Source organism: Watersipora subatra, chromosome 2 (genome assembly GCF_963576615.1).
Source record: "Watersipora subatra chromosome 2, tzWatSuba1.1, whole genome shotgun sequence".
NCBI classification, from domain to species: Eukaryota; Metazoa; Bryozoa; class Gymnolaemata; order Cheilostomatida; family Watersiporidae; genus Watersipora; species Watersipora subatra.
In genome coordinates, this window is record NC_088709.1 from 61,194,009 (window position 1) to 61,213,853 (window position 19,845).

Sequence of the window (19,845 nt, forward strand, 5' to 3'; positions counted from 1 at the left end):
ATACTAGCGGTTGGACAACACCTGCCTTTACAGCGACAGGACTCGCTCCAGCTGCTTCATGTCAACCTGCCAACATGGAAATTTAAAAGGCTGTATTAAAATTGTCAGAGTCTAGATCGCCTAAGCAAGATTCACCTACCCTTCAGAATAAAGATGGTACGAACAAGGTATTGCTCAGTTGTTAGATAGGCCTCATTCAACCAGGTTTTTTTCTAGGAAAGCTAGAGGGCTGGTTTGTCTACTTATTTTTGGATACTAGATGTGCTAATGATTTGCTAAGCAAGCGAGTGTTTGACCTGTTCTCCCAGACTGCAGAATCGCACCAAAGAAGGTAGCAGCCATGGCTTGCTGGGTGATGAGATCCGATTGTCATTTTGGAGCGTGCTTCGACTATGTGTCAGACTGCTGGGTGAAAAGACAAAGGAAGTCTTTGTTGTGAGTCATGTCAGCAAAGACAGCATGCATGACATACATTCCTGATGGCTTCCTAATGGTCTATGGAGTTTTGGCAGCATGTAGTATCGGTTAGTGGCAGCCCGCTGAAGTGCACCAAAAAATCGGACGCCTGCTGCTTGTCAATGTGTATGTGGTAAGAGATACTTTGGCTATGACTGGGCAGAAATAATCCTCCCATGTTGAGTCAATGTGAAAGACAATTGTACGCAGGGTTTGATAGATGGCTTCCTGGAGGATCCTTGGTGGAACCGACCATGGTTGAACGAAAACATTAACATGAGGTGTCTCAATCTAATTTAGCGATCCCTAACACTTGTCAGTACCACAGTGGGCACTTTCACCTGAGTAGAGCCCACCAGGTAGACATGGAGGTACTTCTGTTCTGCAATGACCAACCACTTATACCAAGGCTGAGAAATATAGGTGATGGCTCACGTGGAAAAGATGTTCAAGCTGCCTAGGCAGAACTTCCAGTAGTGTGAAAAGGTGGAATGGTTGAAGAACTTGCTGAGCCTTCAATAGGGGTAAAGAGAGCATCGGCCAAAGTAAGTTCCAAAATAAAGAAACTACATAACTGTATTATAGGAAGGCACTCACCTCATCTAAAAAACCCCATCTGTTTGCTGAAAGGGGCTAAAGCAGATCAGCAGTTTCAAAACGGTTTAAAAAGACGAATAAAACCAACTGGAGGCACTTTGAGCTCAAATCCCGAAGTGTTGTTTTTGAAGAAAGATGTAAAATAGAGGTTCCACATAAACTAAAATTGTCTAAATGCAGTAATTGGGTAAATTATTTACCATTCAACAGCTGGTTTCGTAACGTTACGTCAATAACGCTCCAAGCAAGCGTTCTCATGATTTTCTAAAATCTTATCAGGTAGTCATTATTGTATGATATTACAACAATATCGCAGGAATATTTTCAGAAAATTGTTCAAAAGTATTATGGTAACACTCCATATAATGTTACAGGAACAAACTTTGCTAATGTAATAATGATGTTGTTAGAGAAAGTTATTATGGAATGTCTCAGTGATGTTCCACGGAGGTTAGTTTGAAATGTTTGAACTTTAATGTCTATATAGCATTGACATGCCAATTAGCTGGAAATTTAGGGTGCAAAGTCATTTTCACCTTGAAAAGAATGTTCAGGAAATGTTACAGGAAAGTTATTTTGAAATTTTGGACTGTAACCATCTACAAAACACTGACTTACAATGTAAAGGTAACATTATGATGCGGCATTGTTTTCACTGTTAACTGAATTTCTCAGTAATGTTACGAAAAGTTATTGTTTAATGTTTAAAAAGTTCAATTTTTTATAAATGTAAATATTCATATAACATTGATTTGCAATATAAAGGGAACATTATGGTGCAACATCGTTTCTACTCTCAAATGAATGTTAAAAAAATCTTTTGACAATGTTTCGCTTATAATGCTGTTTAATAACATTTTCATTTCAAAATTTCTTTCACAACTTTCTAGTTTGCTGGCGCTTTTAGACTTTTTCTCATTAGCTCATTAAATAAGCTGACAACAAGTCTTTCAAAGATAAGCTAACTTTAGTTTTACTAATTTACCAGAAACGCAAGATCCATTTTTTGAAGTTGTGGCTATTTGATAATAAAAGCTATTTAGAATTAGATGATATGAGTAAAATTGAAAGATTTATTCCTTTGTTTTTACAAATATATAGAAACAATAATAATAGCATGGACAAAATTTTGCTCATTTTAAATGGTTTATGCAAAAAATGCTGTTTCAAATTTCCATTTGCGCTCTTAGCTAAAAATATCCCAAAAATGATTAGGTTTCATTAGAATGCATTTGACATTAGAGTGTGTTTGTTATGGCGTACAATCATTATGAACACTTTAAAAGCGATATTTATACCTGTATTTTGATTTGGTTCTAAATTTTTTCTCTTATGGTATCATGCTATCGTTTGGGCATTTACTAACAGTATAGCATGCGGAAAAAATATTGTGGGATCGTTATGTTTGGTACATTATAGGAAAGTTGTACTCAATTTGTTAAATTACATTATGTAAAACGATGTCAGAATGATTGAAAGTGCCTGCATATTTACATTCCAAGAATGTTATGGATGCAATTTTCTTGGATGTTAGCTATTATCTTTGATGCAACATCATGGACAGAATGTTTGTGAAATATTATGTAACATTCTCCCAATATCATGGAAATGTTGTCCAAGATCTTTTACTGAACCCTCCAATAACTTATTTACCACAATCTTGTTAGAATGTTGAAAAGGTGCCCACACATTATCTTGAGAAAACTTTGCAATGAAATGTTTCTGAAATTTTTTGGAAGATCTCTGGAATGTTCTGGGAATGTAAAATTATAAGTTAGGTTATCACCTTTCTTAAATCAATGACATCGTTAATTTTTTGCCGAGCGTCAGTTGTTCAGTACCCAGGACTTGATCAGCGGCTATCGGTGAGTACTTTTGGATGCCAATGTGTGAAAGGAGTTTTTCGTTGCCACTTGCTCCCGGTGTAGGAAATGATAGGTTCTGCCCTTTGGGTCAACCTTGGCTCCAGACTCCTTTCAGAAGTTGATATAGTGAATTTTCCATGCGAAATCGCTGTTGTTAAACCTGGATGGTATGATAGCTATTACCTCATAGTTTGACGCACTGGAAGAGTTGTTCCAGTGGCTGTGAGAGGCAGGATTGAAATATAAGTTGGCCAAATACAAATTCCTCCAGTCTCTCGTTTATCACTTGAGGCACATGGTCAATAAGGAAAGGTTACCCACTGTTCCTTAAACGGCTCAATCGGTCCGTGAATGCAGTTTTATTTGAGGGTTCAGCGAGCTACAGGGATTCCTGTACGCATGAGTATACTACCACCAATATTTTTCTAGCTTCATCACTACTGTTCTGCCGTTTTTCAAGTTGAATTTGCCAAAAGCTTAAAAGAAACTGAACCAAGTTCTTGGTTCAGTTTTTAATTATGTTTAATTAATTCTTGTTTATAGTTGTTATTGCAAGTTTTTACTATTAATACAGAGTCAGCACACAAAATAATCTTAAGCTCATTCATTATTATCACTATAAAATGTGCTAAATAATCAGGGAATTTTAAATGGAATGCATCCAAGATTTCAATGATTTCAAAATTTCTTACATATAGTATAGTTTAGGCAGACGCTTTACAATTGAAATTTAATTGATTCTCTAACTAATGTCAAGTTCATGTGTTATTATACTCTTTCTATCTCAATAAGTTTGGTTGTAAAAACAAATTTCATTGTAATTATAGCGAATTTGCACTATTAATGTAATGTCAGGACATAAAATATTTTTAAGCTAATCCGTGATTATGGCTTAAAATGTTTTACATAAACTTAAAATTGTAATTATTGAGTGCATTATAAATGCATTGTATTATAACAATTACAATATTAAGTTATCATTATGTTTTGAACAAAACTATGGCTTTCTGTAAAACTCTTTTGCTGAAACAAGCCTTTACAGATTAATTCAACATTTTGTTTCAAACAAAGTTTACTCAGTATTTATCAACACTTCACATGTTTCTGTTCGTGCATTACAGACAATAAACGGTCGCGTTCATCTTTTTTTAACAGAAAACATTTATGCGCATAGACTCTGTCAGTTTGTATCTTTTCACAGTTTACTTGTAAAGTTTTTTTACAGCAAAATTAGTCTGTTTTAAGTGTTTTTAAATTGACGCAATGAAACAAGATTCATGATTCATAATAACATATGAATTTCAATAAATTAGCCACAAGAAAGATCTGCGAATACCAATTTTAATACATGTTTATTCAAAAGTAAAATTGCCTGTCGTTGATATCATTAATTGTATTTCACCATGCGTAATATATGCCCAACATGAATGTTTCACTCGCACCATTGACATATCACATGCACTATTCTATTCAGCTTGCTTGCTATACACTATTTCTAGTTATCAGAACTACGTAGAATGTACGAGGAATTAGAGAAGAAGCTGGTAGACAACAGGAGGACCTCAAAGGAACAGTTAGTAGAATTCATAGAGAGGGATATAGGAGTCAGGATGACAGAGATGAACACACTACTTCTCTTACAAGATGCTAAGTTCAAGGAGTCACATCAGGTAAGTACAGGTTTCTATTTTAGTCTTTCATGAGGTGAGTTTTCCGGTGCATATTTATTTTATATTATGTTTTGCTGAAAAACACAGCTACAAATTAGCTTCTTTTAATGAATTAGCTGTGCTAGTTGATTTTTGTTTTTATTTAATGTATGCACTATTCTCTTCAACTCGTGATCGTTGAATTTTTATAGTTATCAGAACTACGTAGAATGTATGAAGAACTAGAGAGGGAGTTGGTACACAACAGGAAGACCTCAAAGGAACAGTTAGTAGAATTCATAGAGAGAGATATAGGAGTTAGGATGACAGAGATGAACACTCTACTTCTGCTTCAAGATGCTAAGTTCAAAGACTCACATCACGTAAGTACAGATTTTTATTTTAGTCTTTCATGAGGAGTAAATTTTGTAAATTTTTGTGTGCAGTCATGTGATTGGCTGAGAATCCAATTTTTCACGGTCATCACTTGTAGCGAATCAGCAGTTAAAATTAGTGAAGTTTTGCATGTTTTAATTATTTTTATAGAACTTGTTGACCACATTTTGTGTGAATCGTCATAGATGGATTGCAATTTTCCTTCACGTGAAATGTAAAAAAAAGTTTATGAAAAGGTGAGGGTGGGGGGTTTGTCACCAGTCTATTAGTGCTCAGCCCATTTATCAATAAGTTTCTCAGGCCCGTTTCATTTAGTCATTAGTAACAGACTATTTATAAAGTTTCACTCAACAGATAAAATTTGCAAGACAATTGAAGCACTCTGAAAAATTCTCCTTCATAGTCATAGCGCTGCAGTTTCAACACATTTTGCAAATGTTTTTTGTATAGCCGAAACAAGCATTTGAAGTTTGACTATTTTATTAGACACAGAGCTTTGTTTTTTTTTGGCTGGTTCAGCACAGCATTGTAATCACTACTTCACACATTATATAGTTACAATATTTATACTATTGAATAGGTTGACATCATAAACAGCTTCACAGCAACATATAATGAGATCAGGAGATTTATAGATGAAGATCTGCCTTCTTTGACATTGACCAATCAAAAGTCACTCTCTGCTCAAGGTATGTCATGCATATTAATTTAACTTCTATATGACAGCACCAGGAGCCTTCAAACTGATTGATTTATTTAAGCGGATATCGTAACGCTTATCCTTTAACAGCCATATTCTATACTGAGGTTATTTATTATACGCTCATACTTTCAGAATTAATTCTATAAAACTGTGTTTGTTTCCTTTTTAATGCTTTCAGCTAATGTACAAAAACCAGAAGTACAGATGGCTGATGGTTCTGATATATATGTTCAACTAATCAGGCCTCCAACTTCTCTCAAACTCATGAAGGAAGTACCTGTAGATGAACCTTTCTACACAGTGACTCGTAGTGATACATTCACATATGCTGTTGGTAGTGGGCCGACTATATATAAAATAGATGAGACAGACAACTCGGTAACTTCACTCTCATCACTAGAGGGAAAGTACATAGACGGACTGTGTTTGTATAATGATAGACTGTATATTCTAGTTGATCCATATAAAGTTCTAGTAACTGATCTGAATGCTAAACTAATCACCAGCTGGCATCACCCTGATTCAATTAGTTATGCCAATAAGCTGGTTGTAACTGGAGATAAAGTAATAGTCCCTGATAGGTCTAACAAACGTCTGACAGTCTATTCACTAGATGGATGGGTTGTTAAACACATCCCTTGTCTACAAAATGGTGAATGGAGTATAATGGCTCTCTGTGCTTCTGACCAGGAATCAGTAGTTGTATCTTCTTATGAAACATCTACAGTGTTTAGAGTGAATATAAAGACAGGAGAGACAATGTGGATTTGTACAGAGGTGACTAAGCCAGGTGGGGTAGCTTGCTATAAAAGGGAGTACATACTTGTGACACCTATGGAATCAAAGCAGACAGAGATACACATACTACAAGCTGAAACTGGTAATTGTTGTATTTAATTTATTATTTTTGTTACAAATAAGCGTATTAAGAAGTAAATTTCGCTTTAGTTGGCTGACCATTTTTGCATAGAATGTTTATATTCTTTGAAATAATAGTTTAATAACCATTGTGCTTACGCCACCGGTATGGTTACTTTAGTTGACTGTGTTAATATATGTGTTTGTAGTTGCTGGTAGATAGTGTCTAGTAGTAAAGTGTTATGATTTAAGTGACTCAACTACATGAGGAAAAATTATAGCATTGTAAAAATAAAATAGCATAAATTATCTGCGAAACATTGTTAAAAATAAATTAAATTACATCCCATCATTAAAGATTTATGCTGGCATGCTACCTAACAGAATGCATTTTTTTCATGTTTTACAGTTAAGCTGTGAAAATATTCTTTGCTGAAAATACTAGAATACTTCTAGTAATTACCATAAAAACTGAAGTAAAACCTAATTACGTCCGACAAATGAGTGAAATAGTTTGGTGAAATGCTAAAAGAATTTATATAAATTAAAACCAGTAAAATATATTTGAAACATTGTCAAAAAAGAAAAGTACTCACATCACATTTTGAATTACTTTCACATATTTTGCTAATTCTCATTTCTTTTATACATTTTTTTAAAGGTGAAAATCCTCTGCTAAAAATATTAATGTTTAGGTTTTATGTTTTTCACAGGCAAGCATTTGGGGAGGCTTATTGATTCAAAAGAGAGGAATTCATCAATTGTTCTTGATCTGTGTATATCAGGAGACACTCTAATAATGCCGAGACGTGGTGAGAAATCAGTACTATACTATCAGTTAATATAGAAGTTATGAAATGATTACATGCCTTATTGATAAGCCTTATTACGTGCTTATAAAATGAGCAAGCATTGGACAAAGTAGAGAGTTTTCTACATATTTGCAAATTATTTTTGCTTTGGTCGTATCTCCTTAACAATTGACTTTCTCAAACAATTATTTGTGCTATTTGACTTTTTCATGTTGCCTTCAATAACTTACATGGGGTGAAAAGATAACACATCGATGTATTACCATTGCTTTCTAAGTTATATAAACAAGGTGTGTTAGTATGATAATATACTCTCATATTAGTTTTTGAGACATTAGAAATGGTTCCTAAAATGACATTTTTACAAGATGGTTTTGGTAGCTAAAGTTTGTTACTGATTGTAACTCACTATTTTCAATTATGACGCAGCGATTTAAATTTGTAAGTTGAAAGTGTCATTATTTCTTGCATTCATCTTGTTGTTGCTTTTTGGGCTTGCTGCTTAGATTTGCTGTTCCATATGTTCTGCTTTATTAACCAATCAGTTTAAAGTTTCTATATGTATTTATCATGGCCTCAGAGAAAAAAGAATAGCATTATTAAATTTATACTCAGGTAAATTTACATATCATTTATGGCACAGTGTTTTGCGATCTTAGCGACCATCTACCTAATTTTGCCTTTCTTCCACTTCAACCCAGCAGATCACAGCAAGCTTTAAAAACAGTAACTAGAAAAAATGTTGAGTATTCATCAATTATTTTTGAGCTTTTAAAAATAAATTGGCATGAAATTTTGATAGAAAGCAATAATAATTTTGATAATAATTACATTTTCAAAGTCTTATTACAAACATTCTTGAACAAAACATATTTGACTAAACACACAAAGAGTGCTAAGTCTGCTACACCCCAAAACATTGGATTGGTTTGACGCTATTATACAAAGTTCAACAAAAGAATAACATGTTTAAAGAATGTAAGCTTGCTCCTCTGAATTCTAAGTGATCTAAAAAGCATAAGCGATTGAAAGAATCTGTAAACAGAGAGATTAAAAACGCAAAAACAGACTGCTTAAAAAAATTCTAGAAACAAACTCGTTCAGTGTTATGTAGAAATTGCTAGACAATAATTCTAATCTTAATGCTTCTAAACAAAACTCAAATCATGTCCCAAACATAGTGCCATCAATAATTATTAATCCGCCTTGTGATACCGACATTGCTGACATGTTAAACGTGCATTTTACAACCATAGCAAATACATTGGCCCCTCACTTGGATAGGAGTCAATTATTAAAGAAAAATCCCAACTCTTACATAAAGTTGAACGAAGATGGAGAATTAACTTCCTTTACATTTAGATATACACTTAGATTTTAATTTATATAAACAATCTACCTAACTGTTTGCTACATTTTCGCTATATATGCCGATGATACTAATTTGTTTTATGAATAAATAAACTTTAATAAAATTTCCAGTAATCTAAACAATGTCCTTCAAAGTTTATATATTTGATGTACCTCAAACAAATTGACTATTAATATAGAAAAACCAAATACGTTGCTTTGCAAAACCCCCAAAATAAGTTTGAGTATACTGATAAAATCCTTAATATAAACTCGCAAATTATCTCTAAACCTGATACTATTAAATTTTTAGGTATAATGTTAGATAATCACTTATATTGATCACACCATATTTATTCAATCTTGCAAAAATTACATCCTATTTCAGGGTCATCATTTAGATGTTTCCAGTGTCTTCTTGAATATATTTTACTACTGATTTACAATTCTTATCGTAAATTCAAAACTAACTTACTGTGTTGAAGTAAGGGGAAATGCTCCAGCTGTGTACTTAAATCATTTATTTCTTTTTCAAAAAAGGCTAGTTTGTATTATTTGTAAAATGATTTCCGGTATCCTACAACAGAGCTTTTCCAAACCTTTAAACTTTTTGACATTTTTCGGTTTATAAATATTGTACCTTGCTTTCTGCTTTTCAAACATGTCAAGATTATCTTCAAAACACTGTGCCTGTAAAAATTATGTGACAAGGTTTGATAAATTTACTCATTCCACCATCTAGCTTTGCTGCCAGTCAACAAAAGAGAACATATCAAAGATCGTTGCTATTGAACCAACTACCTATATAAGTTAAAAAATATAGGACCATTTCGGAATTTGAAAACAGTCTAAGAGTTCATCTTCTGGAGCAGGAGTGAGAGTCTATTTTTTCTGCTATTGTCTAACTGGGCTTTGCCTTGACCGGTCCCCTGTGGCATATAGGCCTCATCATCACCTCCTTTGTGTTGCTATATTTATTGTTCATTGTTAGAAATTAATTATACACTCTTATGTTGAAAGCCATGTGATATGTTTATTACTTCAATTTTTAGTTCTATTTTCCTAATGAGGAAATAAAAAACATTCTGCACTCCATCAATACTATTATTTACCAGATTTCTGTGCGTCCATGTATTACGAGTGTGTTTTAAGGTAGCCTTTGTGCGTGTCTTTCTTATTCACTACAGAGTGCTAAGTATGCTTTTCTATTACTTATTATATGACATATTCTACCCATGACTTTTGTTTTAATTATTTTGATCCTCGTTCTAAAATTTGCTATTTCATATTTAATGCTGATTATCAGTTGACTTTTGTCAAGCCAATGGTCATATAACTAATAGCAAGACTTGTCATAATTTTCAAATACAGAGAAAAAACTCTTCAACCTGAGTGGTGACCTTAAATATTACAAAGGGCAGCTAATAATGCGAAAGACTGTAGAAACTAGCAGAAAAACCAACCAAATGGCCATAAACTTTTCAAACTGACGTAGCTTTCAGACAAACTGTGGCAATGGGTAGCTATAGACCTGTCTGACTTCAAAAGCAATGAGTACATGGCAGCTGTAGACTACTACACTACGCACATATAATTCACATGTCTCACAAACATAGTAACAACATTAATGACTAACGCTAGAAAATCCACATTCACAAAACACAAAATATCAGAAACAGTCATCTCAGATAATGTACCTTGCTAATGATAACGTTTAGATATTGAAACACTTGTACAGCAATCGTCGCAATGCTTAGGAGCTACCCAAGCTCAACCAAACTGATCAAATCTGCATTTGTGACTTTAGAAAGCCTTGCCCAGCTACATGAAATCCACCCAGCCAGCCCTAACAAATCAATACAAAGAATGGAGCAGTTTGTAGAAACAGTCAATCATTATTTGTTCAACCCAACTCAACATCAAGCCCTCAACCACTGGAAAATCCATTTTTAACTGCCAAAACAACAGCTATAAATCAGACATCAGTAAATCCAAAAGGTACACTGATTTACATGCCTTGCATGTCTTTTCACGTTGCACATTGTCCTCAGTGTAAGAATTATGCCCAGCTAAATGGTTGGAATCAAAAAATTTGTAACATGGTTGTTATGGTATTTTTATTCAAAAATAAATTTTATTTCACCCCCACTTTTGGTAAAGTAAGAAATGGTACTAAACTGAAGAACTTGTGTAATTCACTTACCTGCATATAAATATACATAACAAAATATAAGTTGGCTAACTAATTTTTGTGTTTGCTAAACATGTACCAAATATATGTATTCAAATAAAATATAGGAAACAAAATTACACCAATACTTACTGAATATCGACTAATTTATTTACTTTCACCAGCTCTCCTCAATCTACTCAATCAGAATTGTCTCTTTCTTTAGAAACTCTATTCTCAAACACAATGCAATGGAGTAAACTGAGCAGCCTTTTTACAACCAAGTCCCAAAAATCTCAAAACTGAACAACAATAAAAGATGATGATATAAGCAATATCTGAAGCCAGAAAGATCAAGTGCTACAAGAAACCATATTGAGCGTGCACATATTGTGTTCAATAGCAACTTAGATATTTTGCGTCAATGACAAAATTGTGCTACCCGAAGTACATGGAAAACCTTTACCATGTATTTTAAACCCTAGGTACAATTTAATAATGTCACCTTCATCTCAAATGAAGTAATAAAAAGCCCAGGATGATTGAGACTATGTCTAGCTAAAATGAGATTAAAACTTAAGAAAGTCACTGCTAAATATTAAACTAACTGTATCCCATGCTTGCACGAATAGCCCTCATTTAGCACTATTCTGGTATTCTTATGTTATGGTAGACTAGACTCCAATTTGAGTATAAACAGCTTAGTTGAGAAATGGTAAGTATATATGTTATGTTTTAGTGTATGGTAGGTAATATTGTAGAATAAATAAAAGATAGTTTTATATTGAAAGATTGTGTAACAAGACAGGCTATATAAATACATATAACCAATGAGAAAGTGATGGAGACTAATCGGATTAAAATTAGAAAAGAACCCAAAAACCACGGCAATAAAAAAATATTTTGTAAAGGTAACTTTCAGTATTTGCAGCTGAAAAAAATGTTAAAAGAGCTAAATATAGTCACAAAAAGCAATATGAGCAGCAAAAAATATGTATGAGTGTATTGAATCATTCGCAATATTGACCATATCACTAGCACTATTAGTACAGATTCTAGTACTAATAATGTAAAACAACACTGTCATTATAACCATATACTGATCATTGAGGCTGCCAGAAATATGATTAATACACTTTTATGTAGGCCGTTGCATGGTGTTGCTCTTGCACCATGAGCTGACTGGTTGGTTAGTGACTGAGGGCTTATTTGCTGTCAAGGTGGAACTCATTTATTTGTTTGCATGTAGCCAAGAAATCGATGAGGAACCTCTGCTTCGACATATTTAGCAAGGGGATTGAATTAGAGGGATTTTACCAAACGTGAGGTTGGGTCTCATTGAATCAATTTGGAAACAACAGGGCACACAGATTACACCAACGGAAATGAATTGTGATATTATTTTTATCTAAGGTGCGTTTAGCTGAAATTGCTTTGATAATTGATTTTGTACGAAAAAAACCCAGAGGTCTCTTCTTTCAAATTATACACGATCTTTTGCAGAAGATAGGCACTTTACGATTCTATAAGCAAACCCCAGAGTTTGTCATCTGAGGCAAGGCATTGATCCCTTTTCCACGGTATAAAGTTCACATCGATTATTATTATGATATCAGTGATACAATGTAAATGTTTTTGCAATTTGATGAATTTTTAAGTTTATATTGTGTTTTTTCACTTAAAACCATCTAAAATTTTGTTAGGTGAAAATATCGCCGGGTTTTTTCACATAAAAACTAGCAGACAGCTCACTGGTAACCAATAAAAATCTTTTGAGAATATTTTATTAGGTACTTGGCTGCTTATGATTACTATACATAACAGTTAAATCAATCTAAACTAGTACAGCTAGGTATGATAACACTCTAAACTAGTACAGCTAGTCATGATAACACTCTAAACTAGTACAGCTAGTCATGATAACACTCTAAACTAGTACAGCTAGTCATGATAGCACTCTAAAATAGTACAGCTAATGATGATAGCACTCTAAACTAGTAAAGCTATTCATGATAACGCTCTAAACTAGCACAGCTTGTCATGATAACACTTGAAAATAGTTCAGCAAGTCATTATAACACATTAAACTAGTACAGCTAGTCATGATAACACTAAACTAGTTCAGCTAGCCATGATAACACTCTAAACTAGTACAACTAATCATGATAACACTCTAAACTAGTACAGCTAGTCATGATAACACTCTAAACTAGTATAGCTAGTCATGATAGCACTCTAAACTAGCACAGCTAGTCATGATAACACTAAACTAGTTCAGCTAGCCATGATAACACTCTAAACTAGTACAACTAATCATGATAACACTCTAAACTAGTACAGCTAATCATGATAACACTCTAAAATAGTACAGCTAATGATGATAGCACTCTAAACTAGTAAAGCTATTCATGATAACGCTCTAAACTAGCACAGCTTGTCATGATAACACTTGAAAATAGTTCAGCAAGTCATTATAACACATTAAACTAGTACAGCTAGTCATGATAACACTTTAAACCAGTACAGCTAGTCATGATAACACTAAACTAGTACAGCTAGTCATGACAACACTCTAAACTAGTACAGCTAGTCATGATAACACTTTAAATTAGTACAGCTAGTCATGACAACACCCTAAACTAGTACAGCTAGTAATGATAACACTGTAAACTAGTACAGCTAGTCATGATAACACTGTAAACAAGCTCAGCTAGTCAGAATAGCGATCTGAACTCGGTACAAATAATAATGACAGTACCTCTACTAGTGCTTTGGCTTATCAAACTATACAGGCTAATGTTATAACTACAGTTGGTTTGTTCACTATTCAATGCACTGTCAATGTTATGCTGGACCAGTTGCTAGAGTCAGTTGAGTTTGTGCGAGACCAGATAACCGCTGTTTAAAGTGTTAGGAGTGTCAATATACTTCGTATCTTCAACACCTGGTCTGATTGGCCGCTATGAAGCACTTGTTGTATCTTGGTTCCATGCGAACAATGATGTCCCGTTTTGTGAGTCTCTATGCTAGCTAAACACAGCATGTCAGTGGGTGTTTGATTAAAATAAAAGCAAATCAAACCAGCCTACATAGCTCAATGCTTTTCGTGTCACAACTTACATGTCTTTTAGCAGCAGTCTTAACAGCTTACATTATACAGGGAAATGTAAGATGTACATACATGTATTGTTATACGGCAATGGTTCATGATTTCTTGTATCCTTTGTATTCGCCATCCACTGTCATATTCAAACATACCTATTTTGCTAGTGTTGGTTACTTCACAGATAAACTTATTGATAAACATATTGATACCTTCTAAAGCTCTTTCTTGCGGAAAGGGGCTCCTATCAATTACTTTTAAAAAGCCCTAAAAATTCAATTCAATTCCCTCAGTTCTCTTTACTTTTTCCTCAAAGCAAAAAATAGTGATGCTGAAAGCTTGCCTTGCGTTTATGCACATCACAAGTAATTTGTATCAAAATAGAAATAGAAAAAAAAGTGATTGTTATTATGTACTATCCATTTGTGACAGAATAAGAATAATATAATCCCATGACCAAACATGACCGAAGCGATTGTGTGGGAGATTTATGATAAATGCATAATTATGTGCACACAACTCACAAAAATTATTTATCAACATCGTCGCAAACTCTTGTACCAAAATCTCATCAACAAATTTAACCATTTTTTAATGGAGTCGTCTAAGTATAATAACGATACAAAACACATATAAACCTATTTAAAGCTGTTACTAAGTCGTTGAAATTTGTAGACAATATCTTAAACCTTAACCATCTGATTAGATAATACATAACTAGACAGATTAATTTGGTCGAAAATCGCTAATCAAACCTGACGAGCTTTTTTTAATCAAAATTGAGACCGGCCAACGAAACGTCGATAAAGTCGTGCGACCGACAGTAGAACCATTAAGTCATTCGTATTTCATGAGAAAATTGTACACATTTCACCAGTCTATGGCATTGTCCAATTGCCAAAGGTTTCTAATATTTTTCTGTTTTTAATATCTTGCAAAAGTATTTAATTATAAGAATAATTATTCGATTTCATAAAATTATTATAAGATTTAATTATAAGAACAATTACCCGAGTTTATTTATCCGAAGGTTTCTGTAATAAACGTAGATCGTTTGAGGCCTAGACTGATTTACAGGTACAATATTGTGGTACACAGTTTATCAGCCTACGTTTTTTTTGTCCAATTACCGAAGGTTTCATTAAACTATTTAGAACGTTAGCCAAAATTCTTTACATCTTATGTACAAGCTAGGGCCGAACTACAATGCCCTTTATGACGAGAACATTTTTTTATTTTGCTTCAGTTTGCAGAAAACTTCCAGATGCGTGAATGCTGATACTCGCTTTCTGTTACAGATCGCTATCAAAACCGTTCTACATTCAACAAAACAAACTTTCAAACTGTGTATATTACACAGCGGCTTTCCATTTTACTTTTAATATTGCGTTTCAGAGATATAATAAACATATTTCCTTATTTATGTTGTTAATTTACATACAGTACAGTAGGTTAGGCCTACAGCTTTAATTAATATTTATTTTGTTGTTGTAAAACATAGGCTTGAGATAGTAGTAGATTAGGTGTGATTTTTATACAACCTTTTGTTTTGCATAACTGACTTATTGAATTTAATTTCAAAACAACTTGACAACTACCATGGACATACAACTTCCCAAAACACCACGTTGTCGCCGACGCAGTGGCCGTCCACGTGTCTCTCAATTATTACAGCTCAATAGAAGGATAAATAGAAGGTCATCACAGCAACCATCAACATCAAATGTTCAACAACACGCTACTCAAATTAATAACAACAACTCATCTGATTCAGAGAATTCATTAGTAGATGTTGTAGGCGATGTAAATGACATGGACTTGGCAGCCCCTTTGTTTCCAGATGATGATGATGATGATGCTCCCTCAAATTTATTTTATATCATCTCGAACAACTCTCATTTACGCTATACTCTGTCAATTTCTGCTGACAACTACTTTTTCAACAACCAGCAGTACCCTTTCGCTTTTCCATTATCACTTTGGTTGTGGGCTGTATGGCAGTGTAACTTCTAGTTAGACAAAAAGACCAAAGGTCAGCTAAAACTAAAATGCTGGTAGTTTGTATGGTGAATGAAACGTATTCAAAATATCCTAATTTTGATGTGAATAGCTGGAACTGAACTTAGACACTCATAAAACTGAACATAGTTATAAAGACCAGAATCAATGAGTAACCAGATGCAGTTTAGCAACACAAAGTGGCAGACCAGTAAGGTTCACTAAAAAGTGGCACAAAAGGGAGGTGAATAATGAAACTTTGTGCAGCCGGTGATGTTAGATTGTATGCCTTTTTCAAGCAGTCTTTTTTCAAATAGTAATTTTGAAATATCCAAGGCATAAACAATGATTGTCAATTATAGACCTGTATTGTAGAGTAAGGCATATTCCACAAAACAACCATTATTACTGGCGATATTGATATTAACACTTTGATGGGATCAATTTTGAGCTCACACTTTGAGTTCTGTCATGAAACATTCATCCGCGCAATTGTTGAAAAACCTTGGGTAAGCCAAAATAACAGACTCATGTTAAGATATAGGCTAATCCACTTGTCTTCAGGTGTCAGCGAGCGATGTCATTGAAGTTGTATTACACAGATGAAGAAAATGGCTTGGATTATTACGAGAGCGATCAAATATCGTTTTTCTTTAATTTTCTGTTTTACCGAAAACATGTGTTAATCCTAAGACAAGAATATAATGTGCTCGTTAAATGCAAAAGCTGTCTACTTTTAATGAAAACATAAACATGGGAAGATAACTCACACTCTCACTAATGTCATCACAGCAATTGATGTCAAATCACTTTTATGGTAATACATAGATGATGGTTTGAAAGTAAGATGGAACTTCACAACAATTACCTATTGATCGCAACATTTATAACATCCCTATTTTATAACTGAACAACATTTACGATTGATATTCACAGCTGCTTTAATGTGGGTCGAGTGTACTTAAAAAAGATTGCGAGCATTAAACACGATGGATAAATGGTCGTGAGCCAACAATAGGTAAATCAGGACAAGTTTTCTTCAAAGAACAACTTATTTAGCTGTTTGACAAATGGGCATTCAACATTGCATGACAAAAAATAAAATTCAGTTTGTGAGCTTTAGGCTAAGCATTATTCAACTAAAATGCTTCATGCCTCAAACACTGTATTATTGTCATGTAGTGTTTTCATTGAGTTATGTTTACTATTCTAGTTTAGCTATATAGACCATACTTCTTGTTTCCTTACCAAAACATTGTGACTTAATTAGCTTAATAGAATATCAATTGAAAAATTGATTAGCAAGCAAATTAATACAAATAAAGAACATCCAATTTGCACGTTATTATATTTTTGATGTTGAATACCACAGCAAGCATTATGTAGTAAAAAGTACTTGATTATACAAGCGAATATTAAAAACGGCTTTATTGAGAAATTGCTTGTTACCTCGAACAATTTCAATATCGGTAAAAAGGTTAAACAAAGAAGTATTCAGAGTTATAATTTTTTCAATTATGAGCAAAGCAGTGTAACATCATAATTACAATACCCTAAAAGTTTACAAAACAACATATTGCCCAGTAAGTGATGTTAATTCATCCAAATTCCGCTATATCTGAATCAGTCTCTGAAAAGCAGCAGAATTTCTGCTCTATTAGAGTAATGGAAACGATGAAATGTTTCCAAGTGAAATATCAAAAAATATCATCTTATATCATCATTGCAGTATCCAAATAGTTGACACAAATATCACTCAGCAATTGGTTTAATCTATTGAAGTTTACCTATATCTGAAACAGTCTCTGAAAAGTATCAGATTTAAAACTCTTCTAGAGTATTGGAAACAGTCAAATGTTGCCAACAGTAAAAATTCATATACAATCATAAGAAGCATCGCATGGTCAGTGGTCAAGTACACAGTAAGCAGCTTGTGAAACAGCCATAGCCATAGTAAAAAGGGCGGATGGGGAGGTGCATTCTGCTTACCCACAACTGATAGTACAAACAGATAGCAACACATTTTTAGCCAAGAATATCCATGATATGTAAAACAATATGAAAGTAAATAAAATGCTTGCAATGATGAGAGTGTGTAACTGAAATGTGTATATTTATATTAATAGACCGACCAGGCTAGAAAATAAGACAGACTGTCCAACGTCGATAAACAAAGCAGGTCATTTCAACCACGTCCCACAAACATGTCTATGTAATAAAATATGAGAGTGAAATAAAAATCAGTTGACTATAATACATCACATGGTTAGAAACTATTCACAAGGGTTAGAAAACTAAAATAACTCAGTGATAGTTTCTCATGAGCATTGTGATACCTAATTCACATGAAATACAAACTCAACATATTTGTATAGATAACATTTTTAATTCAGGCTATAGATCTTCATACAACATGCTAAATATTTACTGCAAAAAAACTTTTAACTTTTTAAGTAAAATAGCACCATCGGCAAAAATCATAGTTTCTACAGCACCTTTAAAAAAGACTCCGTGAGAACCAAGGTTCCACTGTAATTGATAATCTGCTATGAAATCTATTGAAGCAGTTTACATGTAAGAAAGTCTATTATGTTTATAGTGACCTGCCAGCATAATGGAGGTATCTATTCCAATGATATGCTATCATTGTTGCAAAGCTGATAAGTAAAGGGAAGTTGAGATAAAAACTAAGGTGTAACAGGTTAGAACTGTATTGCATCATCTTGAGCAATACAGTGAGCAATAACTTTGCAATGCATTGCAGCTTTTCAATGCACTGTAACATTTACTGCTCCTGCAAATTTGGTCCGACTACAGATTGCTAATTGCGATTTATTGTAAATTAACTTTGATGATCAACTGACACTGCTGGCTTTTTGAGCATTTGTACTGCATTGTACAAAATTGTCAATTTTTATGTTTAGCAAGCTCATTTACATGCGCCCTGGCTTTCACATCACTTCAAAATCAGGAGTCAGGGAGTATCACCACTGAAATTGATAAAATTGTGGTTTTGTATTGCACTTTCATTACCATAATATATATATATATATATATACATATATTGTTGCTAGCAGATAAGTTGCTAGCTGAATTTCAATCGGCTGCTCTTACAATGGACCTTCGCCCTGATGATGAGGAAATTGACTGGCACAGGAAACCTCTTCATGGTGCTTACAACCGACAAATATCTAAGGTTGGCAATCTTTACCAGACATATATGTGGCTGAACAAAGGAAACCTAACGGCCAATACAGAGTCGCTAATCATGCCAGCCCAAGAGCAAGTGCTCCCAACAAGGCAACTCCAGACAAAAATCTATCACACTAGAGACGATCCTAGATGCAGACTACAAATATGCACCTGAGACCCTCCAACACATCATCACTGGATGCAAGCAGCTAGCAGGAAACGTATACGCTGAGCGGCATAATCATGTCGCAGGTGTTGTGTATAGAAGTCTATTTGACGAGTATAGCCTTAATAAACCACAGCACTGGTGGGAAGCTCCTGGTAAAGTCAATGAAAATGACCACGCTAAGATCTTCTGGGACTTCTACATCCAGACTGACAAGCATGTCCTGGCAAACCAACCAGATATAGTGGTGGTGGACAAGGAAAACAAGAGAGCTACTATAATAGATATAACAGTACCCAATGACTACAATATAGCCAGAAAAGAAAAGGCAGAGAAATATCTCCCTCTTGGAGAAGAGATTGAAAAATGCTGGGATGTAAGAACAACTGTAATCCCAGTAGTCATTGGGGCACTGGGTGCAATAACACCGGCACATAAAATGTGTCTTGCCCAGATACCAACAGCAATCAACTCAGGTGAGTTGCAGAAAAGTGCGCTATTGGGAACAGCTAAGATCTTGAGGCGAGTGC

At 34.0% G+C, this 19,845-nt stretch overlaps 1 protein-coding gene across 1 annotated transcript; it reads left to right on the top strand.

Moving 5' to 3' along the window:
* The first annotated feature begins 947 nt into the window (after positions 1-947).
* LOC137388414 (uncharacterized) lies at positions 948-6,563 on the top strand. Its single transcript, XM_068074898.1, has 4 exons — positions 948-1,001; positions 4,418-4,588; positions 5,544-5,652; positions 5,845-6,563. The coding sequence occupies exons 1-4, from the start codon at positions 948-950 to the stop codon at positions 6,561-6,563; spliced, it is 1,053 nt and encodes a 350-aa protein (XP_067930999.1).
* The last annotated feature ends 13,282 nt before the right edge of the window (positions 6,564-19,845 follow it).

Excerpts from the sequence above, each read along its gene's own strand:
- LOC137388414 (XM_068074898.1), top strand. The coding sequence starts at position 948 with ATGGTTGAAGAACTTGCTGAGCCTTCAATAGGGGTAAAGAGAGCATCG. Across the intron at positions 1,002-4,417 it reads TAAAGAGAGCATCGGCCAAA|TTATCAGAACTACGTAGAAT; the intron begins GTAAGTTCCAAA and ends CACTATTTCTAG. Across the intron at positions 5,653-5,844 it reads AAAGTCACTCTCTGCTCAAG|CTAATGTACAAAAACCAGAA; the intron begins GTATGTCATGCA and ends TAATGCTTTCAG.